Genomic DNA, 27,329 nt, shown 5'->3' on the forward strand with positions numbered 1-27,329 from the left:
CTTAACTGAAATAAGGAAAGTCAACTACTTTTCTTTAAGAGAAATCTTCTACCCTTGTTCAGAGTGCATGTAAGATGTTTTACACATTTTATGTCTTACTCTAGCAGTATCAGAGGTATCTAGAGGCAGCAGTATCTTTAGTCAGACCTGCAGTGAGGCTCCTGGGAGTGATTCTGGGATACTTAATGAACATCCAGGCCCAGCACACAGAGCAGACAGATTGAATTCAGTTAAACTGTACCCCAAATGACCATTATCTTTGTACCTAGAGGTTGGGACACTCCTTGGGGTCTCAAGATGAATCTGAAGGGTCACAAGATGATTGAAGAGATAGGAAAGAAAATATATACATCTTATACCAAAATATGATTATTTTTTCGTTTTTAAGTATTTGCTTCTTTGTTGCGAAATAACTGATACTTTCACCTCATTAGGCCTGTAAAAATCCTTCAAATGAAACGGTCTTAGAAGGGAAAATGGTTTAACAGATAGCTTCATTTAAAGGGGGATAGAGCTGAAACAATTAGATTAGAATAAGAATTTGATTGATTTTATAAAGTTGTTTTTTAAAGCCAAAATGCCCCAATTTGACTGGTTCCAGCCCCTCAAAAGTGAATATTTTCTGATTTCTATGATAATAAACTTAATATCTTTGGGTTTTGAATTGTTGGTTGGAGAACACGCACAATCTAGATATGAGAGTTTGAGCTCTGGGAAACATAATGGCATTTTTACTATCTTCCGACATTTCATAGACCAAATGATTAATAGATAATGAAAATAATAAATTAGTTGCAGCCCTAAAGGGGTCACAGGCCAAAAAGGTTGGGAGCCACTGATGTATTTGCTTGCATCCTTGGCAATAAATCTGCCTCTAAAAGGACGCTCTGTTAAATATACCTACCATATCTTATGTAAATAACTGTTGTACTTTGCTAATCCCCTTGAGCCTTGCTTGGCTTCTTCAAAGTCAAAGATAGGTATAACACTATTTTACCACCAATGCTAGGGATATTAAAGATTTCTTATGGCTTCATTTCTTCATATTCAAGAATTTCAAATGTGTAATTATTGATATCACATACACAACTTGCTAACATGTAAAATAGTTTATTTTTGTAAATGTTTCTAAATTCAATTCCACAAACTCCAAACCTCATACTCTGTACACCTCAAAAGGCATTTTCAAAAAAACAAAAACAAAACAAAAAAAAACTAAAGAAAACAAAAAAGAAAGAAAAAAGAACTGACTACACGACCAAGAAAATGTAGCACAAACACACTGGCAGGATGATGTAATATCATACAAAGAGAAGAAAAATATCCAAGAAACAATTTTGTTACAACCATTCATTGAGAAAATATATACAATTGAGTCTTCGGAAAGTTAAAAAAATACATGCCATATACATTACAAGTTCTAAAGACTGTCTCCAAAATTTTACAGTCAACTTGAAATTGTGCACGCAAAAACTCTTCCGTTTCTAAGCATGTGACTTGTGAAGTGTCAGTATAAGACATATTTCTGATTAAGGAGAATGCCATTTCTGTCCAAAAAGTTAGAACAACCTACGGTTCCAAATAAGGGTTCCCCATACGTTTCCTTCTGTCACACACTGGTTCGTCTAACTCACAATATCATTAGACGTTTGCACCTCATTTTAAAAGCAATGTAAAAACAAAAACAGGTAAATATATGTTGGTGTTCCTATTTGTGTTAAAAAGTTAAAAAGTTGTTTTTGGGTTTCAAAACCTAATTCACAGTTCTTTAAAATCAAACCTGATTAACAGCAAACAGATCACACTGATCTCTTACTATTTGAAGAGTTCTTTTTTTGATTCTGTAACTGATAACTCGTAACGTTAGTCAACAAAAATATTTATTTTTTGAGTGGTCAAAGTATGTGTAAGTCACAAAACACTACGCTACAATACCTTACTTTTAATACAACAAAAATACTTTGTGAATTATTGTGGTTATATTACAAATTCTGTACAGAATAATCATAATATATACTCTCAAACTGAAATAACGTCCATCTTAAATAAATTTCAATGACAAACAGAACAAAAACAATTTAAAAACACCCAAACATCAAGAAGGTTAAGGTAGTATTTGGTCGGTTATTCCTATAGTTTTCTTTATGTACATTTATACAAAAGTAACAGCATGTCTTCCTCAATCTTCAAAAACAACAGCAATCTAACCTTCTTTGACTCAGTCTCCTCATTTTGAGAATAAAATTCATTCACTCAGTAATAAATACAAAACCTCTCGAATTCCACACAAATCACATGACAGAGACCTATGATAAAACTGACTCATGGAATCAAGTATTTTAAAAGTTTTCGTGTGTGTTTTTTTGTGTTTATTTTCTTTTTTTAGTGCAAGTTAATATTCCCTTCGCGGTATTCATTGCTGTACATTCCTCATTCAGTGATGTCTACATTTAGTCATACGGTATACATTAACAGTATGAAACAAAAGGGCCTGCCCTTAGTAAGCAATAAGGCCGCACCCTGCACAGTGCTTTCTCATTCGCTGGTGGATTCCGCACCCCATGTACACCAAACAAACGCACAGATACATACAGACAGACAGAGGCATCTCATACAACAGAGCCTCCCACATATGGCACAAGTCACATCCTGCTACTGTGTCACATTTCCCTTCCTCCACCCATTTTCTTCCATGATCTTGATGAACCAACATGTAAATTCATTCATCTCTCCAAGGTTTCAGGGCCTTCTGCTCATTCATAAAATGACTTTAGTGTGAAGACTTTTTTTTCTCTGTGCAGAGATCACAGCATCCACACACTATAGCAAGGAATGCATTTAGGTTAGTCGGTTTTGTTTTCCTCAGTTAATCCACTTCCTGCATTCAGGAGCTCCGCAGTGGCATGCAATCTTGTGCTGACCCTCCGCAGCGTCAAACTGGTAGTCGAAACACAGCTGGAAAACAGGGAGGGAAACATCAGTTTCTGAGCATCACTGTTGTACTTTTGATACGTACATTCATGCGACTATATAAGTAAGAAGTCTAATCAAAGAAAAGATATCCACCTCCTCTCCTTTTTCAATTCTGCGAATGCAGCTGATGATGATTTTGTAACCCCTTTCAAATGTGACCACCTCAGCAACACAGTTCGGGGCACAAGAGTGGTTGATATATCTGAAAAACAAAACAGAAATTAAAGATTAAAGAACAGCACTGTGTAACATTCTGTGCTGCAGAATCATGAAAGACTTTATCCTGCACACATCAATTACAAAGTACTATCACAATGTGAACCATTAAGTCCAGTATACAGTATATTTAAAAGCCACCAACAGCTGTATTAAGATGTTATTTTATTGTTACATTTATGTGTGCAGGCAAAGAGAAAGACACTAGCGCAGGAGCTCCACAGTGGCAAGCAATGTGTGATGAGCACCCAGGAAGGAAGTGAAGCAACAGCAACTATGTATAAGCTGAGTCAGCAGCTTTCATTGAAATGAATGGGTTGCCATTCATTACATCCATATTTTGGGGCAACAATTTTGCCAATGCATATAATCAAACCGCTGCCATCTTTTATCTTATTTTAACAAAAAGAAAAGACTGATGCATGCAGCAGCCATAAAAAAAAAAATAAAACAAAACATGGTGATCATTTCGAATATAAAATAGGCTAACCATAACATAACCACAGACAAGCCACCCACACACATATGCATGTCATGGTCTGTGCAGTGTTGGGAAACTAACAATGGCAACAGATGCAGAGAAACAGTACGTTCTGCTTTTGAGACTGTATTTTTCCCTGACTGGCAGTTTGACTATATGTGAAATTGAATGGCATTGCTCAGATGCTGCTACAAACTGGATTTCTGCATGCTGAATTTGATTGTCCCAAAAATGCAGATACAGAGACACTATTACACATGAAGACACAAGAACACACACTTCTTATTCACATTATAACATTTAACACATTTGAGAACACATTGTTAAAATTCAGAGAAAAAAAATCTAATAAAGAACAATAAATTAAAATAATGAAAACAAATGTTAATCTATGTTTATATTAAATGTTTACAAAAATGCAAAATACAAGATAACCAATGGAATCTCATAGTACCTTGCTAGCCCTCCAGTTCGAGTGGCATCAACAACATGTTCACTGTCGATGCGGAACATGAACACTTCTCGGTTCTGTCAGGGAGAGAGGAGAATTTAATTTATTAATACTTTATTATTTATTTTACTGCATTTTGTTTTAGCAACAGTAACTTTAGACAAAATGAATTTCAGCTTAAAAGGTATTTCAGATACCTGAGATCTATAGATCTTCTCCTTCCTGATGGCAACCTCATTTCGGAGGATGGTTCCATTGTACTCAATCATCATAGTTTGTTTTTCAATGTCTCTAGCAGCAAATAGCCCCAGGCCCTGTGAATACATTACACAAGTAGGTATTCATTCTGTCCACAGCATCAGCCTTAGTCAAAACTGAGAGATAAATCAAATATCTATTTTAACACCGACCTGGATGCGAGAGCGGGCCAGATAGACATTGGCTCTCCACTCACTCTTCATCCAGCGGTACTGAGAAGACCTGGGGTGCACTACTGGAGGCTTGCTATGGGGGGCGCCACCTTCTCCTTGGGCCACATTCTGGTTGGACCTGGCACTGCTGCTGGATACAGCCTGTGGTTGTGGCCTTTATGTTGAGAGGGGGATAATAACAAAAAAATAGAAGATCAATCAAACTTAAATAATGTGTTTTGCTTTAAGACAACATATGCCCACAAAGATTATTAATGTCAGCTTCACTGAAAGTTACCTTATCACCAGTGAAGTGTAGGGAGAACTGGTTCTTGGCTGGGCACGGGCACTGCCAGCTGGATTGAACATGAGAGGCAACTCCACAAGAGGGTTGCGTCCGTAACGGAATGAGTACCTGTCACAAACTTCCACTCCTGGGAGCTGGAATAAATTAGTAAAAAAGGATTATATCCTGCAGCCTCTACAGAATGCTATCTACACATTTGTGTAAATTTTATATTCTTTAACCTGAGTAACACCACAAAAAGCAGCTACAAACCGATTCAGTGATCTTGGCGACTGCAGAGACTGTGAGTCCAAACAAGTCCTCCCCTTTCAGGTAAACAGGGAAGAGCTTTAGAGTGCCTGATTCAGTTCTTTTCTCAGCAACAGGACCCAGAACCTTATCCCACACTCCTAATAACAGTGAGACAAGCACACATGATGGTTAAAAACTATACTCTGAAAAGAGACACAACAATAATATTTCTGTAAAGAATCCATAAAAACAAACCTTTCGCAGAGGTGTCAGCCAGGACCAGGTCTTGGTAGCCCTGTTCGATGACTCTGATGGTAAACTCTGGCAGTCCCTCTCGGTCCTCAACAGAACAGATGTAGCGGCAACGGCGGTTGCCATGGCGCATGCTCCAGTAAATGCGGCAAGCCTCATAGCCAACTGGAAAGATGGCTGTTGGGGAATGGAAGGCTGCCATTTGTAGAGGGGTTAGTTGGCCCATTGCATGCAACACCAGGCTGCCAACTCTAAAGGTATAGCCCAACTCGGGCTGCCGCACAGCAGTGGCAATCTGACGCACTTCATCTCTTTGGACGTAGACACGTCGGAAGACAGCAAAGCAACGCAGCTCATGCTCCAGCGCTTGTCCAGCTGTTCCCCGAGGCCTGTGGGCATGACACAGCATGGTCTTGTCCTTGAAGAAGGTGCACTGAGCTTGCAGAGCACAGGTGAAATGGTAGACATTGGTACAGCGTAGGCGGTGGCAGCCGCTGGTGGCTCCAGTCTGCTGGCAGTAGGCACAGCGTACTGTTTGGCCACGACGCAGTGCAAGCTCCACGTTGATGAGGGCACCAGCCTGCGTCTCATACACCTCAGTTGACCACAGGGCACAGTTTAGGTGAACCCATACATCAAGATCCAGATTAAGAAGCCTAGCAGGGCCGTCAGTGATCCCATCTCCAAACTGGTGGCAAAAACAGCACCGCCTCTGGTCTCGGAGTGAGGCAGGAGGGCGCAGGGAGGCCCCGAGTTTCTTCAGGAGCTCATCAATCTTATCCTCATCTGGGAGTTGGGAATTCCCTCTTGGCACCACCACCTGGACAGTCCACTTCCTCCAGCGAAGTCCTTTCTGTCTCTTTCCCTGGTGCCAGCCTTCATGGGACCTTGGCCGGGCCTTCAGCTTCACTGTCACTCTGATGGCATCAGACTTGGTCTCCGTCTTGGATGTCTCGCCTGCTGTGGGGAAGGGGATAGGAGGAGTAGAGGGGGGAGACTGCTTGGGCTGAAGCTGGGCCAGGCAATGAACATCCAGCGATGACATGTTGTTACTGTACTGGTGCTGAATTTTAGAAAGGCTCTCTGTTTGCTCGGAGGCAGGGAGAAGGGACACTGATTCCTGAAGAGATGAGACAAGAGCCATGATGTCCAGCAAAAAACAAAATCATATTAACTGCATATTATTTAGACTCACTGGGGTGTTTCAGCATGTGTTACAGTAGTACAAACCTTAGTTTCTGTGGTTGATCTGGATTGCAGGGGTGGTGAGGAACGATAGAGAAGGAAGCAGCTGTGACTGCAGAAGACCAGGTCTTCTTCAGATTTCAAACGGCTTTCAGATTCCTAATGAGAAAAATTGGTAGTTTTCACAGGCTGAATAAGGAATGAGGTGTTAAATCAAAGCCTGACCAATGTGAACTGCTTAGGCTCAACTGACATTAAAAGAAGTTATGAAATAAACATAAAAAAACATACAATATTTAAATAACCAAAATACTCTCAAGAATGAAGTCATAGGGTATGCTGTTTAACCCACTAATTGATGCGAAATGGATTTAACTCCAACAGGCAGGATTTAAATAATCAGAGGATATATGCAGTATAACTGTGGTGCTGTGTGTGTATGTAGATGTGTATGGCCCTTCAGGCTGAAAGTAGATAATATATCCTCTAAAGTAGGGTCTGGGCATCCAGTCATGACACATCTAGTCCCACCACTGGGAAATCAATAATTATACGATCCATAGTTGTTTGGCAGAAAGCGCTTTTTATGAACTGGAACTTTCTGTACAGAATCTCTAGACAGACATCTCTACTGCCAATATCTCCAAAACTCGACAACTTACACCAAAACAATCTAAATGGATAAATAGCACTACAGGTAAAAGGGAAAATATGCATTTTTGATTTTGGGGTGAACTGTCCCTTTAAAGCATGTTGTATTTTATTACTCACAAAATCACACCTTTAGCATCAAATTGCTCCAGCTGAAAGGTGGCTTGCCAACTAAATATATAATAATAATAATAATAATAAGCCACCCTCCTGCCAATTGGAGTATTTAAGCCTAATTAATTCTGTACCTTCACATGTGCAGGGAGATCTTTGATGGATTTCTGTACTCCATTTCCCAGAACCACCACCTTGCAGTGACAGCACCACTGAGGTTTACATCCAGGGCTTGCAGGGGTCTTCTGGTCAGGTCCTCGAGCTAGAGCTGCGCCTGAAGTAGCAGAAAATATGTTTAAAAAAAATATCCATTTCAAACTGCATTCTCTGATAATAAACCTATATAATGCTTGACTAAGTTAACAAACAAATGTTAGCTTGGAAAATAAAACACCCTATTACAGAAGTAAAAGAAATGAGACAATTGAGGCAACTCTCCATGACCATGGAGTCTTGGTGAAGTGTGCACTTTCTTATTCAAATGTTTCTGTGCTAACAACACTCATTAGGCCTGTTCCTAGTGTTTTGACAGCAATAAGCAGGAGTTTGTATGCCACAGTGTCCTAAACAAACATTGTTTACTCTATTTCATTAGCTGGGAGAATCACTTTAATATGCAATATAATAAACAATAACATATTGAGATTGCGTTGCTGCTTTGTGCTTTTTCACAGGAAGTCATTGTGTTTAGCTTAAATCAGACATGACATTTCAATTACAGGCTGTATCACAGTACATGGGGGAATCAGAGATGCTCTTGTTTAATTTAGTTTTTTTCCCCTCACCTGGGCTGTTGGGATGGAAACGGAAATGATGTGCCTGCTGCTGTTGCATCATCCCCTGTGCTCCACTGGGCCTTAACATCTGTCCCGGACGTCCTCCATTGTCCCCCTGTCCGTGGAAGATCATGGGAGGCCGAGGCTCCATGCCATGGGGGCCCACCCTTGGACCACTGAGTATAGATAGAGGCCCTCTGTCTGGGGTGCTGCTGACCTCATAGCTACTGGGGATCTTCACACACAGTAGGTCTGAAATGGCTGCCACTACACCTGTGATGTTCTGAGAAAACAACAACAACAACAACATGAATATATATGTATATAGTTAGTTGATTAGGTCTTTCGTCAAAAATCTTATGGACAGCTCCAGCAAGGCAGGATTTTTGGCATGTTGTCTGCATTTACATCCCTGGCCATTTATTTTTTTACAATGCTTTTATAATTTGTATATTTGCCCATTTGTGACTCAGTGTTACTGAGTCAGTACTTAGTACTGTCAGTCTGAAAGACTTAAATCTATTCTGAATTTCTGTGAAATCAGCAAAATTTAAGTATTTCCTACCTCTGCTGCAGCCGGTCTCAGTGTGATAGCTACAGACACCAGCCCTTGTTTGGAGTCATTAGACATGGGGCCAAAGGGGGAGCCGAAGAACATCGCAGAAGGCTCTGTTTTGATATCCTGCAGTTTGATTTCTGAACCTAGAGCATGAAATAGGAGGACATTCATAAAAATTTGCCACACTGTTAATACATGCTGGAGTTGTGTGTTTAAATTGCATACACAAAAACACCCATACATGTTTTTATGGTGTTGATTATGTTGAAGTTGTTTGTGTTTACCTTTCCCATCAGGTGCAGGAAGCATGGGGAGGACAGGAGACAGGCAGGGGGACGGTGGCTCTTCCTTCACCAGAGACAGGTCTGGGTAGCGACTGATCTCCATGCCAACCACACTCTCAGGAGAAGAGGATGGAACAAAACTGTCAGGTGTGTCCCGGTCCTTGCAAGGCTCCTGTCCTCTGTTACTGTTATCATTTGACAGGGAGAAACAAAAAAAAAAAGTTTTGAGTAATGAGTCACGAGTAATCAACACAACCAAATGTTATGGCAGCCGTTAATGGTTATTTCTCCGTTACCTGAGCTCCTCCTGGTTGTTGTGAGGAGGGGTGGGGAGGGAGGCAGGAACATCCACAGTTTTGGGTCCCTGTGCAATGGCCCGGGCTAGTAGGTCTTCCTCAGTCCTAAATGGGACATGCAGTGGCTTCGGGACCAGGCCTTTGGACACTGTATGAAACAGGAGCACAATGTCAATACGAATGTACACACCATGCTTGCCTGTAATGATGGAAATAGTCCATATCTGATTTCTGTAATGTTCCTAAACCCGTTTCAAGATTAGGGTAGTGTGACATAGTGGGGGAAAATGTGACATCCTGAATGCTTACCCATGGCAGCAGCCTTGTTGGCCAGCTCTTCTGTTGTGGCAAATCCATTGATCATTTTCTGACGGTTCACAGGTGGTGGGGTGGGAGGAAGAGACGCCGGTGGTGTTGGTGGATTGCTCAGGTTACTCTGCTGTAGGAATTAGAACCAATGCAATGTCAGCACATCATGCTACAGACACACTTAACACACTGTTTACCCAACTCCAAATTAGTAAGGTAAGCAGATCTCACCTTGTAGGCCAGTTGGGAGTAATAGTCGGAGACTCCATCGAGTGAGGCGCTGCCAAAGGTACCAGACAGGAGGTTCTCTCCATTAAGCTGGCCGCTGCCATAAGGAGCGAAATGGGCAAAGTTGACCCTAATCAGTGGCTCCATGAGGGGCAGCAGAGAGAGCTGCTGTGTCAGGAGAGAAAACAGGACCAAGGGAAGGATAGGAGTGAAATCAGAACAAGTATGTAAGTGCAATGGAAGTTCTAGCACAAACCACCTACAGAGAAACACTAACCAAAACAATACAATGATAGAATGATAACCTGAAACAATTTTTGTTGCAGAAACTCTCTGCAGAACTTATCATTTTTTGTTATCCTCTCTCTGTTAAATTGTTTGATTTAATAAAACTCTTAGATAAAAAAGAAAGAAATCATAGCGGAATCCCCCACCAGAGCAGCTGAGACTTGAATAATGCAGGCACATTCATCTTTTTACAATACATGCAGTTGCACTCAGTTGTTTTTTTATGTCAAATAAACCTTTTATCAAAAGACATTCACCACCACCACCAAAGCAGTTCTAAAGCCAATTAAAGCATTAGCATTAGTTGTGCGTTTGGTATGTAGGGTTATGTCATCATTACGTAGTTATTTTACCTCCTGTAAAATGCCCAGAAAAAGTAACCTCAGATATAGCTAGTCTAGCCTCAATTGGTATCTCTGAAAATGTGGCCTTGAGTTTGGATTGAATATTGGAAGAATAATAAGAATCCTCAAAGTCTAAGAGGTCTCTGGTCCAGTTTTCTACCTCGCTGCAGACCACAGAACAAGTTAGCATCAAACTGTTAACTGTCCAATATGGAGGCTTTTCCAGCTCAAAGCCACACAGTCCCACACATTTCCCTTTAAGTCACATTCATGTTACATTTGTGAGAAACTAGCATACTACAGTACATGCTCATTTAGTTTTGCTGTGGTGATGAGATGGTATTGTACTACATTTCTAATGAGTGAGTCAGCTTCATAAAGTTTATAAGCCTCAATCAAAGAGGGACTTGCAATATAATCACGAATCCCCTTCCACTCTCTTGAATACTAACAGCCTCTATTACCTGTGTGTGCAAATGTCATCCAACAAGTACCTAATTAAAGTAATATACTTGTGATATGTGAAATAAGTTTCTGTGCACTTGGTGGAGACAATTTTCTAATCTAGTAGTAATTAATACTGCAGTGGTGCAGCTCCAACCAATTTTATAAGGAGCAGGTTATAAGGTGGTAAAATCAATCTTACCTGTTTTATTTGGGTCATTACACTGTCAGGGCCAGAGTGCATCAGTTGCCTCTCATCCCCTTCCTTCTTTCTCTTCTTGTAGCGAGAGGCAGGTTTCTCCCCTCCTTTCGGAGCCCTCTTGTTCCTCCCTTTCTTCTTCTCCTGTTCAGGGAGCAGAGGTCCAGGAAAGTCTGGAGTGCCATCTGAGTACGCCTGGAGATGAGAAAAAGATGTTGCATAAAATGGCATGAATAAACTTAAAATGACTTGAGCAGCATTATATTAGATGTTTTCAAACTATGACTCATTCAAAAACTGACAGCTATGACTCATACCAATTTAACTATGACGCGCCGCCCATATGAATCACTTAGCCTGTCTATGATTCACTATGTTTATCACCCCCTCAGCGCTCTAACTGTATGACTAACACAAAGACTGACCCCATTGCTGTCCATGGAGCTTTGCCTCAGCAGGGATTTGCAATCTGCGGGATCCTCCTCCTCTGAGCGAAAGCTCTCCTCTGACCTCTGTTGGGACAATCCAGATGGAGGTGTACTTTTGTTCTTCAGAAGGTGTTTCAGTAGTTCATTGCCAGCTTCCCCCTTATTTGGACTTTGCCCTGCAGGGAAGGGAGACACACTCCCTTTATTAGCCTCTTCCTTCACAGAGCTCATTTCTGAGCCGATGGGCCCTTCTCGTGGCCCATGACACTCGCTGGCATCAGTCTGCTCCAGCTTTATGTTGTTAAGGATCCTGTCATGTTCCTGAGCCTGTGTTCTTGCTGCGTCTGATGAAAGACCAGGTTGTCCAGATTGGCCTCCAGAAAGCTGTCTCTCCAGCTCTGAGTGACTGGGGGTGGAAGATCCCAGTAAGGGGGACCTTGACAAGTCCTGGTCAGCGAAGAGATGGGTGTTTCTGGTTGGAGTTGAGGAGGTGTCTGAGACACACGGTGTGAGAGGGGCTGTAAGGTCTGAGTGTGGAGTTGAAGGTGTCTTGACTGAATCTGCGTCATCATCTTTCTTCTTTTTGCGGTTCCTCTTCTTTTTGCCTTTCTCATCTGGGATGATGTTGGAGTAGAGTTGGATTAGAGACTGACCTGAGCCCGGAAAGTTAGACGGTAGAGGTGTAGCTGAGTCACCTCCAAATGGTGGACCCTCACCTGGCATCTGAAGCATCATTCCTGGTCCACTGAACTGACGAGGTCTGGGTTGACCCTGGGGAAAGTTAGGTGCTTGTAGGGCAAGATTATCAGGCCTGAAACCAGGCCCCATGTCACGGGGCATCATTCCATTGCCCATCATAGCCCTCCTTTCACCTTGCATAAACGTCCCAGGTGGTGAGCCCATACCAGGCTGCATGCCCTGTTGCTGGGGGAACATTGGTCCAAGTTGTTGCTGTTGTTGTAAAGGAGGCCTCTGAGGCTGCATGAAGTCCTGTGGCAGCTCTGCGTTAAAAAATGGCATCTGAGCGAGTGGTGCCATGTTCCCATCTGGCCCCATCATCCCTTGCTGCTCCATTTCCATACGGTGTTTCAGGGCTCTCTGTCGTTCAACTTCCTGCATTAGCTGTACCCGCTGTCTCTCCTGCTGCTCCCTAAGCCTCTCCCTCCTTTCCCGCTCCTGGAAGCCTTCACTGAATGGGTTGTTGTCATCAAACTTCACACCACCTGCCTGCATGGGTTTTACACCACCTGGTGGAGCTGGTGGTGCCTGGGGATCCACAGGCATTTGTGAGTGTTGAGGTATGTTACCCAATGGCATCTGATGAGGTTGGCCTGGATTTCCCACAGGTACCTGGGGGGGCATTATAGGTGGCATTCCCGGTCTGCCCATTGGCATGGGAGCACCAGGATGCCAGCCAGGTGGTGGGTTGGGCATACACGTAGGTGCATTTGGCTGGCCAGGATGAAGTGGCATCTGCATCATGGGGTTCATAGGAGGCTGGACCATTGGTGGCCCACTGGGGACCATTGGTGGCCCACTGGGGACCATTGGTGGCCCACTGGGGATCATTGGTGGCCCACTGGGGACCATTGGTGGCCCACTGGGGACCATTGGTGGCCCACTGGGGACCATTGGTGGCCCACTGGGGACCATGCCAGCAGGGCCTGGTATTGGGTGCATCACAGGCATTAAGGGTGTCATATTGTTTTGCTGTTGTTTCACTCGGTACTCCTCTATAAGTTCAGCGTGCTCCTTCTGCTGTTTGCGGATCTGAAACAAAACATAAGATATATTCACAAAAAATGTGATTGAAGTTCTCTAATAAAATTACAAAGAAATTATGTATTGCTTGCACAGTGTTTTATCACATTTACAAGACCTATGAGGACAGGGGTTTACCCAAGGAATGAAATGAATGATTTTACTTTTAAATAGTAACTGAAGAATTTAACTTTAAAGCAGGAGTTGGAAAGTACAATCAGCCAAGAGCATTTCTTCCTCCACCACTGCTCTTTTAGGCAGTCAAAGCAGGTTGACAGGTGAGGTGCAGACACAAGCATGTGTGTTTTGAATTCCTCAGTTTGTTTGGATATTAAGTTTGCTTAGAAAGAAAATAGCTACATGTATACCTTCCAATGCATACCCTATACCTACATTATATGTTAGATCAATTAGACTAATTAATTCATATTTAATACTAATTAGGTTTGCTATAAAAGGTAAAATACAGTCAAAGACAGCACCTCTGCTCCCAATAAAAAGAAATTAATCTATTAAAAAGGGCAAAAAAAGAATTGAAGGTAATGAAATGATGAATAGACATAAGTATGTGTTTCTTTTATGTGTTACTCTTATCCTTATCTTACTCTTACACCAATGCCATTGTGTCTTTGCAAAAAAACTTGCTGTTAGAAAATAATATAAGTCTTTTTGGTTGTTTTCCCCCCCATCTGATAATCAGATGGGGGGGAAATCAGACCATGTTATGGACAGTGTGTGGTGCTGAAATGAGGTCTAAGTAGCCTGGCGTTTGCACCTATGTGTGGGTAACTACTTTTGGTGGAGGGCCAGATTTGGCCACAGGCTGTTATTTGCCAATCCCTACTTTAAACAATAAACTCTGCTCATAAGACCAATGAAAAGATAATGCTTAAGGCAGCCATTGTGTAGAGGAGGGCTGAGATAGATCAGTGGTGGAGCTTGACAGGCCAAACATTTACCTGCTCCAGTTGTTTCTGCACTACACCCTGCTGCTCTGTGACATGTTTGAGCTGCTCAGCATCCTCCTCAGGGAACTCTCTCCCTGCCTTCTTAGCTGTTCTCTGTTTGGCAGACAGGGCCTTCTTAGACTTCCTGTGAGCTCCAATCTTCTCTTCCAGAAACTTCTGCTGCATTTGAAGTAGTTGCTGAGTCTCCTGGAGCCACTCCTCGTACTGAGCCCTCTGAGCATTGTCTGAAAGAAGAGAAAGGCTCTTTTGTTAGCAATCTTGACAGCATAAAAAACAAACATCTTAACATTTCTAGGCCTGACAGACCTTCAAACCATTTTCAACTTGAAAATGCATATACATTTTTTGAGAACTTACTGACAAATCCTGGTCCAAAGTTTGGAGGATTCGGTCTTGCTACTTGTGTCAATTTGCCATCCTGAAAGCAAGGTTGACAAGTACGTTTTTATATATTTGCAACTTCAATATTATTTATTACATAGTTTTAAATAATATCTAAGTTCAATTCAATTACCTGTCCAACAACTTGTGGAGGATGCGGTGTGCTTTCAGGACAAGGTGGTGCAGGACCAGGAGGAAGTCTGTAATACAGCAATACCACGGCCATGCACCATTTAGTCATTCAATCAATCACAGTAGCAATTCTTAAATTAGTTGCACAATATCCTAGTGGCTGGGTTATTATGCTGGTATTACGATTGCTTTAAAACCAAAACTAATACATACACTCCTACCACCAGTAATACGTTTTCTACTCAAGAAAATTTATTTATGCAGTACCAAAGTGAACTTTTTACCTGCTCATGACCATCGGGGTCATTCCCATGTTGTTCTGAACCATGACTTTGTTGATGCCTTTCAGTGCAACCATTTTAGCCTTCATGATGGGGTCAGTGATGGCATCAAAATCTGCAAATGACAAATAATGCACTCTAAGAAATAATTACTTTGTAAAAAAAAAAAAAAAAAAAGGTAATCTCAAACATTAACCTATACTGACAACTAGAAGTTGTGGCCTGAATAATTTACCAATGTTGGGAAAGAATGAGTCACTGGAGCGCTGTCGTATCATGGCTTGCATCTGCCTCTGCTGCTGTTGCTCCTGCCTCTCCTGGTCTAGGAGGTCCTGCAAAAGGAGTGGCTGCTCCTCTAGCAGAAGAGGACGATGTTGCTGGCCGTGTTGACCCAGTGCCTGGTTCAACATGGTCTGCTGGGCTTGGGTCAGACCACTCTGGTCCACTCCAGGGGCTAGCCCCACCTGATGGTCTGCCCCAAAGCCAGTCATAGAAGCTTCTCCTGCACTGGTGGCGTCTGGTATTGTTTGAGTCATTGTAAGTCCGGAGGTATGCTGAGTGTCAGTGACTTGGTTCTGCTGGGGCATGAGGTTACCTCCTTGACTGACAGATTCAACAATTGGATTTAATGACTGCTCCTCAGGCTGCTGCTTAATGAGTAAACTCGACAGGACTGGGGTGGAGTCAGAGAGCACTCCCTGCTGGTTCGAGGTTAAGGTGTTTCCAGCAGCTTGCTGGTCTACGACCTCAGGGGGTTTCTGACAGTCCTTGAACTCTGTTTTAATTTCCTGCCCAGGTGCCACAGAAGCAGAGTCCTGACTCCCAGGGGCTTCCATCTTGATTTCAGCTAAAGACTTCTCACCTGAAGCCTCTGACTTTGCCAGTACAGATGCTGAACTGGATGAAGCCTCAATTACTGTGCTCGAGTTTTTGTTGATGTCTGCGGTGTCAGCATTATCATCCATAGGATCACTGAGATCCAGTTCCTCATTAAACATGTCTTTCTTGATGTCATCTAGGTCAGGGTCTGTATAGGCAATTATGTCAAATTTCCCAGATGTTAGGAAGTCATCAAGGTGTAGGTCATTTGTCTCTAGATCTAGGTCTTTGCCATCTTCAGGATCCAAATTTAGGTTTTCCAAGTCAGCATCCACCAAGTCTTTCACTTCCACGTCCTCAAGATCTTTGACTGCTGATTCTTCTGCATCCAGTTTCTCCTCCACAGCTTCACTGCTGGTCACTGAGACCATTTCAGTATGTCCAGCAGGGGGTGCAGTAAGGATCATAGATGCTACCATGTTCTGGGTCTCACTTGAAGCAGGCTGGCTCATGGATCTCATTAAAGGAGACTGTTTGAGTGTGTTGTTGCCTGACATTTGGGCTTGCTGATGAAGATTGCCCATGCTGGCAGATAGCTGTACATGGCCAGTCTGACCGATCATGGGGTCTACCATCCTGGACCCCTGATTTAAAGGGAACCTGGAATTAGGTGCTCCTGGAAAGCCTGGTGGCCTTTGACCCTGTAAGTTGGGATCTATGTTGCTTCCTTGCATGGCACCTGGGGGAAATGGCATACGTGGCCTGTTTTCTGCTGCTCTGTGTCGCAGCTCAATGAAAGGCTGGCCCATTATGTTGTGCTGCTGCACTGGCATACCACGTGGTGGGAAGTGCTGGGGCTGCCCCATAGGGTTGCCTCCCATACTCTTTGCCATTTCTGCCGACATGGCCCGTCTCATTTGAGGAGGGACATCCTGCATTGGGTGTTGTCCCCGAGGAAAGAACTCTTGGACCCCATGAGGTCCTAGAACCCCAGGTGGAAATGCAAACCTAAAATAGGATAAAAACATAAATAGAGAAGAAGGGCATTCCTTGATTTGTGCATTACTGTGTTATCAATCACAGAATATCACAACAGAAAAGGTGTAATAAAAAGAATAACATCATAACACAAACCTTGGTCCCTGATGTCTCAAATTTGGATCTCCAGGATGTGGGCCCCGGGGGATTTGCCCCTCATTAGGGAAAGGGACACGCTGATCACCTGGAAAAGGTCCAGGAAACCTCATCGGCTCTCTCATGGGTCCTTGTCCAGGATAAGGTGGAGGAGGACGGTTGAACATTTCCCCCTGTTGCCCAGGGCCCTCCTGGGGCCAAGGTCGTGGTGTTCCTGGGGCTATGCTGCCAGCAGGCTCCTGAGGACCCCTCTCCTGTCGAATAGCACTCCTCTGTTGCTGCTGCTTGAGGATTAGTTCTCTAATTCGTTGTCGCTACAAAACAACATCAAGCATATAGAAATTTAAGCTTTTTTAAACACAAGGTCAATGGGCCATACATAACTTACAATAATACTGCATGTTTAGCTGTTTAGTGGTTTTTAGCTGCATTTTTAGCTGAGATTGTCAATTAATTTTTGCCTACTTAAACGCCACAGATAATTTGTAGCTATGCAAGTCAAAGGCCCTTTTTCCCCCCATTGACCACCATTGCATGCTTTCAATTCTGCAAATACACACAAAGTTTTCACTTCCTATACCTCACATGTTTTGATGTAGTAGTTCGGTGACGTAGATGTTTTGTTGAGAACTAACTTATTTTTGTAATTTGGCCATCATTTCCATTTGATATAAAAACAGTTTACTCACTAACATTGACCAGTTCCCCAGGTCTCAGCAAAGAATGGAGTAAAACAGAGCAAGTTTGTTTGTTTTATATGCTGTTTATAGTTTGTTTTATTTTGTTTACTTTTGTTTCCGCATGTCCATGTTTCATGTTGGATTAAATCAGTGTAGCTTTTGGTGAATATTTGGGCGTGTGTTTTGTGTAAGTTCAAGTAACAGTTGTGGTCAGGTATTTAGACAGGTTGTAAACAAACTGAGTTTTACTATATTTACTTGGAAAAGAAAATTAAGGCAAATTTAAAATTATTACCAAATCTATTCGTTGTAGTTATCAATTCGATTTTGGAGACTGAGTTCCTGGTCCAAATTTGACCAGTGCACTCACACAGTTCTATGTAATGAGGGATTACAACGGACATTTCAGGTGTACTCACTTAAGCTTTCACCTCTGAATAAATGGTTTTCCATAATATGACTAAATGGACTGGAGATGCCCAGATTGATTGGACGCCGATCGTTATTGGTCAATATTCAGTAAAAATATGTGATCGGGATTAATGCTTTCTAGTCGCCAATAGCAAAAACCGATCAAGGATGCACATTGCATTTGTTTACTAGCGGATCTTGACCTCTACAATATGGCGACCACACAGACGCATAGCGACTTCTCCATTTATCAATCTATACTTCATTGGCATAGTTAGTTTTCGGTAATGGGCTCATCAAGGCGAGTATGAAAGAAGAGGGTGAGACTGTGATGCGTCAGAATTTAAAAAAAGAAAAAGCTGAGCAATTTCTAATTCTGAGCAACTTAATTATAATGACTTGATGAACAAAACTTTGGTCAAAATATAAGACAGCATTATGTGGTTCATTTGAATTTTATGAACATTTTAAGCACTTTGTTAAAAAGGGGGCTATTTTTAAGGTATTCCAGTACCTGATTTTTTAATACTGTTATACCAGCTGCTATAACAAAACAAAAAATGATCAGTCTTTGGCTCAAAAGTGATTGGTGGCAAAAAAAAAAACAAAAAAAAAAAACCCACGCTTGGGGCATCCCTCACAGGATGTCCAAAAAAAAATAAATAAATCTTTAAAAACATTAAGAAATGCATTAAAATGAATGAAATACCAGTGCAAATACAAATGTTCGATATTAATGTATAATGTATTATGTATTAATGTAGAAATGATAAGATTTAGAATACAACATTAACAACATTACTCATGTACCTGTCTAAGTCTTTCCTCGCTCTCAGCGAGAGCAACACCCTGAACCTCAGTGGAAGCACCTGGTATTTGTGGGTTGTTACACAGTTGACCTGGGTCTTGAGGGATAGTTCCATTGTTACCCACACCCGAATGATCTTTCATCTCCATTTTCTCTGCTGACTGTTGGCGAGGGGTCATGGGGGCTTGTTCAAATGTTTCATGGCCAGGTGTCTGACTGGGTCTTCTGGAGGGTGACTGAATAAATCCATCTTCTGAAACACTAGGGTGTTTTGGTGTTTGTGAGCCTGGATGAGGGAAGGGCTCTTGAAGCCTGCCTTGAGGTGGGGAGAAAGGATCCTGGCTTCCCACTGGTCCTAGTCTTGGCCCTTGTCTGCTGAGCCCATCAGGTCCAGGCCGTGGGGTCCCTGGAGGCTGGGCATAGGGGTCATTAAGCATTGGTCTGGGGGCCCCAGGCTGTGAAAACATGTCGATACTCCCTGGCCTCGATGTCCCAGGTGTACTAGTAAATGGCTCTATTGGTCCCCTCTGGCTACCCGGTGACTTGGAAAACCTGTCTCCCACAGAGGGCCGTGGAGTACCTGGTGGCTGAGCATAAGGGTCCACTGAGTGGGAAGGTGACATCCTCTGTCCAGGGTGTGACTGATGAGTGAACTGGTTCATCCCACTGGGGCGGGGAGTAGAAGGAGCCTGTGAGTAAGGGTCTGAGGATGGGCTAGGGGTGTTTGAAGGCTGTCCATAGTTGTCATGTGGACGTGGGGTGCCAGGAGGTCGGGCATAGGACTCAAAAAATGGGCGAGGTTGAGCACCAGGTTCATTGATGGATCGTTGGTTACCTGTAGACTGAGAGAAAGGGTCACCAGCTTGCTTGTTGGGACCAGAGGGCTGGGCAAAGGGGTCATATGTGAAGTGGTCAGGCCTTGGAGTGGAAGGTGCATGAGCATAGGGATTTCTAGACATTTGAGTCATTGGTCCTGGCTGAGCAAATGAGTGCACCTGAGGGAGATGCTGGCCCATTCTGGGTGGACTGGTGAAGTTGTCATTCCCAGATGGTCTTGGGGTATGCGGAGGCTGAGCATAGGGGTCATTCTGCTGATTCTGGGAGAACCTGTCAGTAGGATGTGAACCTGATCGGTTGAAAGGATCCTGAGCCTGAGGAGGGGGCATAGGTGTTTTGAACAGAGGGACCGAGCCAGACTCATTACTTCCAGGGATTGGTGCTAATAAAGGCCTTGAGTAAGGGTCAGACAAGATCATCCTGTTCTGGGCCATGCGCTGATAAGCCTCATTTCTTATCATGGGCCTTGAGTATGGGTCTCTGCCTGGAGAACCCATTGGGGGCCTTCCCTGAACAGCCTGACTGGCCCTGGGGGGACCCATGGGCTTCAGGAAAGGGTCCATTTCCCCAGTTGGCCTTGGGGTGTCAGGAGGTTTGGCATAAGGGTCACTGCTCATGGATGTTGGAGAGCCAAAAGATTCATGAGCAGGAGAGGGCCTCCCTCTGTCCTGCTGCTCCATCAAGGAGGTGGGTGATTTACCAGATTCCACAGGCATTCTGCGACATGTATTTGGTCCGAGAGTTGGCGGTCTTGGGGTCCCAACCATCTTGGCATATGGGTCCCATGGAGAAGACGGTCTGGAACCAGAGGAACCTGGTGAGAATACCTGTGGGGACTGAGGTTGGGAGGAAGGGCCAGATGGAGGGGGAGGAGGGGGTCGTAAGAACACATCCTCTGGAGGGCCTGAAGTGGGCGTCCCTGGTAGCTGCGTCCTGACAAAGCTTTCTTTAGAGTTGAGCTGCTGTATGGGGGACATGCTGCCATTGCTGGGCTGGGAGGCTGGGCTCTGGTTACCACTGTTGTTGCCATCTCCCTCTGACTGGCTGTTGGACTGCTGCTGTTGTTGCTGTTGTTGCTGCAGTTGCTCATTCTTAACTTGCTCCAATTTCTGAGTGGCTTCAATTTTGGCTTGCTGTTTGCTTTTCTGCCTCATTTGCTGTTGGAAGGGCACAGTGAAAAGTGGGATTAGACATCAAAAGGGATGCAGCAAATATCAGTCTCATGCCAAATATGAACTGGACCTACTAACCACCAATGTCATCAGGGTTAATGTGGAGGATAGTGCAGTTGTTTAGGGAGCTTTAATAAACCACCACTTCTTAGCTGTCTTAATATAAAGTGGACCTGCCGCTGCATTCGCTGACTTCATTGCATACACTCTTACCTGTCTAAACTTCCACTCTTGTTCATGCTCTGACTCTTTTGGTTTCAAAGGGTCTTTAAACAGCAGTTCTGTGTCTAGTGGTATGTTGGGATCAAACACCTCAGGGGGCTGTTGCTGCGGATGGTGCCTCTTCACCGTCTCATTCGACATCTGGACTTTGTTGATGCGCAGGGCTGCTCGGTTATCTCTTGCCTTTTGCTAAACAGCAAATCAATCACAATTGCAAAACAAAAACACATCAGACATAAAAACTTCATAAACACAAGATTTCAGAAAAAAAAGAGGTTACCTATGCAACCCTGATTCTCTGTATTAAGTGTGATACTTTATAAATGTAACATTAAATTCTCTTTCATAGCATTTGTTTCAATATCTCACTATGATATATACGGGGGCTTCAGTATTGGCAGGCAAGTTCATATCAAAAGATGACTTCCAGCTTCGTTCAACTACCCGACGGCCGACCTCATGCTCAAAACAGCGTGATGGATAAGAGCTATGACATTCAAATTTTACAACCTCCCACAAGCTACAACATCCACAAAAGAGAATAAAACTACTCTCTCTGAGCATATCCCTCCTGTTTGTAATCCAGCAACAGGGGTTATTTGGGATGGAGGTTCCCTCCTCATTGGCAAAGAGTTGACACTTTATGGTGATAGTGAGAAAGGGGTCTCCATCCATAAAGCATGGGTGGTTTGCTAACCTATAATAGGGACATGGTTGGATAAAGAACTCCATGGTCCCATGGATGTTAAATATAATTGTTTTATTTGATTTTTTTCTTTGGCATGCTGGGTCCTTTGGTTGCACAGCCAGCCCTTTCGTACTATATATGCAGCACAGTCATCCTGTTACTGTAAGTCATGTATCTCAATAGATGCCCGATCATGAATGGGATGTTTAAGTGGGATATGAAAAGAAAAAGCCATGAAAGAGAACTGCTACCATTTAACCAGTGGCAAAATACCCTTAAAATCACTAATGCAGGGTAAATTTTTTTAATCAAGACTTGGTCTCTGAAACTGGCCTCTGCCAGATAAAATTACTTCTAGTGAACTTAATTACTGAGACCATAGTGAGTTCTAACACTGAGCAGGGCTTCCTATGTTAATTAGTTCATCTGTGAATGGCCGGATTTCAAATTGCATTGGCAAGAGGCAAGAGGCCAGATGCGATAAAGGAGTCTGCCTTCTGCATACTAATATGGAAGTGCAACTAGTAGTGACAGTTTGACATCTGGCATGAAAGAAAATTCAACAGTATGAGTGATCTTACCACATATGGGGCCCTGTCTTGTGAACTAGCTTTCCTCCAAAGTTTTGCAATTTGCTTTACTCTTGTAGACCAGTCTGTTAAAAGGATAAGAGGAGGAGTTGTCATGCCAACAGTCTCACAGAGCATACAAGATATTTTTGCTTTGTGTGATTAAGACAATACAGAGGGGACACCCAAACAAATACCCAGAAATAACAGCAATGATGACAATAAAAACATGGACAAAAGGGAAATATATATATATTAAGGCTTTAGAGCCTTATACAAACCTGGGTATTCTTCTTTGAGGTTGGGGAAATTGACATTGGTATATAGGACAGGCGCTACAGTGGCTAGCTCTCCAAGTGTCTCCTCCTTCTCCCACTTGAGTGTACTCCTTTGGGCATTTGACATGGCTTCAGTCTCTCCCTCAGGCAGAGATCCAGGGGGTGTAGGGCCAGGGCCATGGGCAGGGGAGGGCCATGGACCAACTGCCTCTCTAGGCATCTGATTAAACTTTCTATCCCTGTAACAACAAAGGAAAACGGGTAATCTTTAATCACCAAACTCTGATTTTTCTTTTTTCTCTGCAAAACCAATCTTGGAATATTAATATTTTTAAGGAAGGAAGCAGTACATTACCTTGGATTGTCAGTAAAAGGCATACGGTTCAGGGGAGAGAAATTTTCTGGGATGCAGGGCCCTGCTCCTGGATTTGTAGGGAAACGTTGGTTTGGTCCCATCATACCATTGATCATTGGCATCCTTGGAAACATGGGATTCCCTACACACGATGAAGAGATGAATTAGATGCATAGATTTTCAAAAACAACAGTCAAACGCTATCTCTGACAACAACAAGGTGCTTAATGATGTACCTGCGTTGGGGTGAGGCATACTAGTCCCAGGTGTGGCAGGGTGGGGCCCTGGAACATGGGGGTGAGGCACCTGTGGTGGTGGAGGTGGTTGGCTAGTGCTGGGGCTAAGGACTGCTGTAAAGAGATCCTCCACATCTTTTCCTTCCAGCTCTGTAACAGTGTAGCAATACAATGTTGTGTGTGTATATAATACCCATTTGAGGTAGGAGTAAAGGTGGGTAAAATTAATAAACTGCAATGTCATAATTCATTCCTCCCGTGTGCTACAGCTATGCTGATGCTGAATACTGGCTGGTGCCACTGTAAATGGCCACAAAAAGGATGACCCATTACAAAATACTGTAAAAGAATTAGACATAATTCGTAAAGGATTTAAAGAAGAAAGGAACATCTTCATATAGTAATAAAGTCATTGTACTAATTATACAATAACTGGATAATTGATTGTTCTTTGCCTTAAAAAAAGACACCTATACAATTTATCTCACTAACCTGTCAAACATTATTTAGCAAAATACTGAACCATAGTCCAACTGCAGTAACAACACTGCATAGGAAGTTCACAGTCACATTATTTACTGTAGGACAATGGTGGATAAAAGCTTACAGTTTTTGCAAGAAAGGATGACATTACAAACCTGGAATTTTGTAAAGTTTGCTGAGAATTGATTCTGAAACATCGAAAGAATTAGAGAAAACAGTTAGTCATCCTGTATGAAGTTTTGAAATAACAGTGTAAAACAACAAAGTGTCTGGATGGTCTCCCATACTGACCATCAGTGACCATCTTGTCTAGCTCTGGGCTAAGAATGCCGTCCAGGGGTTCCTCTGGGAGGGTTCGAGGTGTCCTCCGGCCAGCCTGAGACTGGGGCGCCACCGGGGAACTGTCTGTCAGGGGCCCTATGTCCAGACCAGCTGTGGAAACACACAAAGACATACACAAGCACACACAAGCACACACACACACACACACACACACGCACGCATAAAGCAACCAACAAAATACCCAACCAAGAACATGACCATAAATATAGACTTGAAGTAAGAATATGTTTATTGTCTTAACAGCCTGTTTAATGCAATCAAAACTGAACAGTATATGATTACAGCTTCGTGGGGTTCCTGTTGTTTAAAAAGGAGTATTTTGGGAACATAGGTCATACTAATTCTCAGCAATAGTACTTGAACACTTGAATTTTTGTGTGGGAAAATATTGCTCTGGCCCATCAATTACATTGGTCTTTAAAAAGGGAAGCCATGCAAGCTTCATCAGCTTTTAAATCGCTGATCCAATCTGTAAGGAAACACATATAAATACTGTGTTACTAAACTGCTAGCAGATTAAATCAAAATTATGCTAGGATTTCTCAAGCTTGTTACATTACACAGAATAACTATCACTGCAAACAATTATTTTACTACACTTGTCTATACTTTCCATTTCGTCTAAACAATCATCAACATAAGAATGGCTGCAACCATTAGTTGGTAATATCCATATTAGAACTAAATATCAGGCCATAGGGCATTTAAGGTGAACAAAGTAGTTTTTACAAAAAACGAAGGACATGTACTGCAGTGTTTTTTGTCATCCAGCCACAGAACTGAGAACAGAAGACCTTCACGTTCTTCAGGAAATGGAAGGACATATGCCAGGGCCACTTGTTCTCTAAACTGCTTGGTTCTAAACTGCTCATTTCTTGAATGCCAGAATGTCTTTGTCAGTTTGTTTCTTTGCTATCTTGAAGACATCTTCGACTAGGCAGCTACGAATTCTCTTATTTATATAAAAAATGTCATCACTGTGAAAGGGTTTAGGAGGCTCACAAACAAAGACTGACAAACCATACGCATTTGAGTGAATACTGTGCACTGGGTTAGGTAAGCACTACGCAGTTAATGAGTGTTAAAGCAATCTGAAATGGTTGAGAAAGCTAAAGTATGAAGCAGCTTATATACATGCACACGCAAATAAAAAAGACACACACCGTAAGAGAGGAAGACTGCACTAAAGCAAGGGATTAGTAGGCCATAGCACCCTTACCAAAAGGAGGAGGTGAGCTGTCAACCTGGAAGGAGCAAAAATCAAGACCTACAAGAACCCAAAACCAGATAAAATGAGTGAAAAAATAGTGAAGACAGAACAAGCACAACACGCTTCAGACAATGCAAACAAACAAAAGATAAAACCAAAGATGAACAAAGTAACAAGTACTGTTAAAGAACATGACATTTATAAAAAAATAAAAAAATAAAATCATTAAGTGGTGAAAGCAAAATAAACTTGCTGTCTGAGGAAATTTCTGAACCGGGAGGAAAAGATTTTGTAAACCCATGGCTAGTTGACTATTAATAAATTCTTGCCACTGTGACTGCCTTTGAGATATATGACGCACCAGAGTCACTGCTTGGCTTTCCGAACATTCCCAAGATGTCTGCATCAGTGTTCAGAACATCAGATAGATCAACTAATGGTTCCTCAGACGTCTCTGTAGATGGGGGAAAAAAGGAAGAAACAAAAAAAGAAAGAAAAACCAAACCGTCATAAATCATAATTGATGGTGATGTTGAACGGACATGAGAATGTGATTTGGAACCATTTGTTTGGGTGCCACATGTAGAATTTGGTCTTGAGTAAACAAGATAGGAAACTGTGTGAAAACAAAAGCTAAATCAACTGGCCTCTGAAAGACTTGAAATGTACTACACCAAATTTAGAGTATTATTTAACTAATTAAAGTGACTGTGAGAGAATTACTGCCAAAGATATGAAGAGATATGTTGACAACATTGTTCTCTATCTTAAACATTATAGATTCATTCAATAAAGTTGTTCTAGCCTTTGATTTAGATAATTGTAGGTCATTTGGCCTCAAGTTTTGCATCACTTACTATTGTCAAAAGAAAGGATTGATTGCAAATACATTTTGCATATTCAGACTCTTGCAAAATGCAGAATTTCCGTACAATACAATCAGAATTTGAAAAGTTATTTAGTTGAAAAATCACATCATTGTCAGAAGGTCACAGTTGTCAAGGTTACAGTGTCTTATTTCTTCAGAATGTTAAAAAAAAGAAGAGATTTTTCACTCTTTCAAATGGCAGCACACCATTTTCTGAACTGCAAAATCAGTGCTTTTCTAAGGAGTCTGATACCTAGTAGTGCCAGTCATTATACCTGTAATCTTTATTTTTTAACCACACTACTGGATATGAGTCGGTATCTCTCAAACTCATCAAATCTACTTAGGTTTAGCTTACAACAATTTTAAGTAACAAAAATAACTGTTTTAGTACTTAATATTCAAGAACAAAATTGCCCAACAAAGAAACATTTCAAATTAGCTTATTAGCTAAACAGCTGCGTAAATGTTTTGCACATTGGTCTTTGCTAATAAAAGGTTTTAAGCTATGCTGTCCTTTGACACACTTGCCACACTTTCAAGTGTGCAGAGGGGTTTTTTCCCCCCAGTAATTTGCCAATCTTTGCCAATAGAAAAAACTGAGGAGGTAAAAGATTTGATAAGAGATTTGTTGGACTGAGTTTAACAAGTTCAGGTATTTTAGCAACTTGGGATCAGACCAGCTATCGGACCCTATCCCTATTTGTCTGACACTGATTTGATATGTGCAACACTATGTGATGCAATACCATGCAACAGGATGCAATTCAAACACTAAGACAATCCCAGTGTACTTCTGCTTCAGTTTAGCCACTGGTTGTGTCAAGGAAAACAATAATCAGTATAGTTATAATGGTTTTCTGCTGGTTATATACAATACACATTCTTTCTTTCTTATTCTTGGGCTAAGAGTTGACCGTGGGATAACTTAGCCCCTTTCACACACACATTGTCAACCCAGGGTTAACACCTAAGCCCAGGCCTATACAATTCACACTTCACTTCTACTAGCCCTGGGTTAAATGTTCGTTGGAACACGTGACTAATGTTTACATTTATGGCCCGGAGCAGGGCCAGCAAACCCTAGGCTAAAGTCGGGGTTAGCCCACTGTGAAAGCTTTCTTAGCCTGAGGCTAAGAAGGTTCTAAGAATGCTTTTAGACATCTATCTATGGGCTAAGTGCATTATGAAAAGCCCTATTGGTTTCAGTAAGAGATTTTTACTATGTATAGATGTTAGTGAGCAGTGTGTTGGTGATGGTGGTGTCT

At 42.3% G+C, this 27,329-nt stretch overlaps 1 protein-coding gene across 10 annotated transcripts in view; it reads right to left on the bottom strand.

The window, feature by feature from the left end:
* Positions 1–1,094: 1,094 nt before the first annotated feature.
* Positions 1,095–27,329, bottom strand: part of kmt2cb (lysine (K)-specific methyltransferase 2Cb) — a 67,727-nt gene continuing 41,492 nt past the window's right edge. For 5 of the 10 annotated variants that reach the window (XM_044219884.1, XM_044219879.1, XM_044219881.1 and 2 more), the window contains 34 exons: positions 25,555–25,647; positions 25,203–25,250; positions 23,933–24,073; positions 23,797–23,829; positions 23,159–23,308; positions 22,923–23,064; positions 22,571–22,806; positions 22,302–22,375; positions 21,024–21,221; positions 18,804–20,795; positions 16,903–17,216; positions 15,185–16,776; positions 14,953–15,064; positions 14,670–14,736; positions 14,513–14,573; positions 14,147–14,379; positions 11,424–13,196; positions 11,002–11,193; positions 9,727–9,891; positions 9,496–9,625; positions 9,187–9,334; positions 8,891–9,075; positions 8,613–8,749; positions 8,057–8,330; positions 7,406–7,545; positions 6,552–6,665; positions 5,325–6,441; positions 5,091–5,227; positions 4,830–4,972; positions 4,532–4,706; positions 4,319–4,435; positions 4,125–4,198; positions 3,067–3,175; positions 1,095–2,955 (listed from right to left, as the gene is read on the bottom strand). In XM_044219884.1, coding sequence (XP_044075819.1) covers positions 2,863–2,955; positions 3,067–3,175; positions 4,125–4,198; positions 4,319–4,435; positions 4,532–4,706; positions 4,830–4,972; positions 5,091–5,227; positions 5,325–6,441; positions 6,552–6,665; positions 7,406–7,545; positions 8,057–8,330; positions 8,613–8,749; positions 8,891–9,075; positions 9,187–9,334; positions 9,496–9,625; positions 9,727–9,891; positions 11,002–11,193; positions 11,424–13,196; positions 14,147–14,379; positions 14,513–14,573; positions 14,670–14,736; positions 14,953–15,064; positions 15,185–16,776; positions 16,903–17,216; positions 18,804–20,795; positions 21,024–21,221; positions 22,302–22,375; positions 22,571–22,806; positions 22,923–23,064; positions 23,159–23,308; positions 23,797–23,829; positions 23,933–24,073; positions 25,203–25,250; positions 25,555–25,647 — 10,709 coding nt within the window. In that variant the 3' untranslated portion in view covers positions 1,095–2,862. The remainder of the gene's footprint in view (positions 2,956–3,066; positions 3,176–4,124; positions 4,199–4,318; positions 4,436–4,531; positions 4,707–4,829; positions 4,973–5,090; positions 5,228–5,324; positions 6,442–6,551; positions 6,666–7,405; positions 7,546–8,056; positions 8,331–8,612; positions 8,750–8,890; positions 9,076–9,186; positions 9,335–9,495; positions 9,626–9,726; positions 9,892–11,001; positions 11,194–11,423; positions 13,197–14,146; positions 14,380–14,512; positions 14,574–14,669; positions 14,737–14,952; positions 15,065–15,184; positions 16,777–16,902; positions 17,217–18,803; positions 20,796–21,023; positions 21,222–22,301; positions 22,376–22,570; positions 22,807–22,922; positions 23,065–23,158; positions 23,309–23,796; positions 23,830–23,932; positions 24,074–25,202; positions 25,251–25,554; positions 25,648–27,329) is intronic. The other 5 variants (XM_044219880.1, XM_044219883.1, XM_044219888.1 and 2 more) reach the window with 5 other exon arrangements.

The sequence above is a fragment of the Siniperca chuatsi genome, linkage group LG13 (genome assembly GCF_020085105.1).
Source record: "Siniperca chuatsi isolate FFG_IHB_CAS linkage group LG13, ASM2008510v1, whole genome shotgun sequence".
Taxonomy (NCBI): domain Eukaryota; kingdom Metazoa; phylum Chordata; class Actinopteri; order Centrarchiformes; family Sinipercidae; genus Siniperca; species Siniperca chuatsi.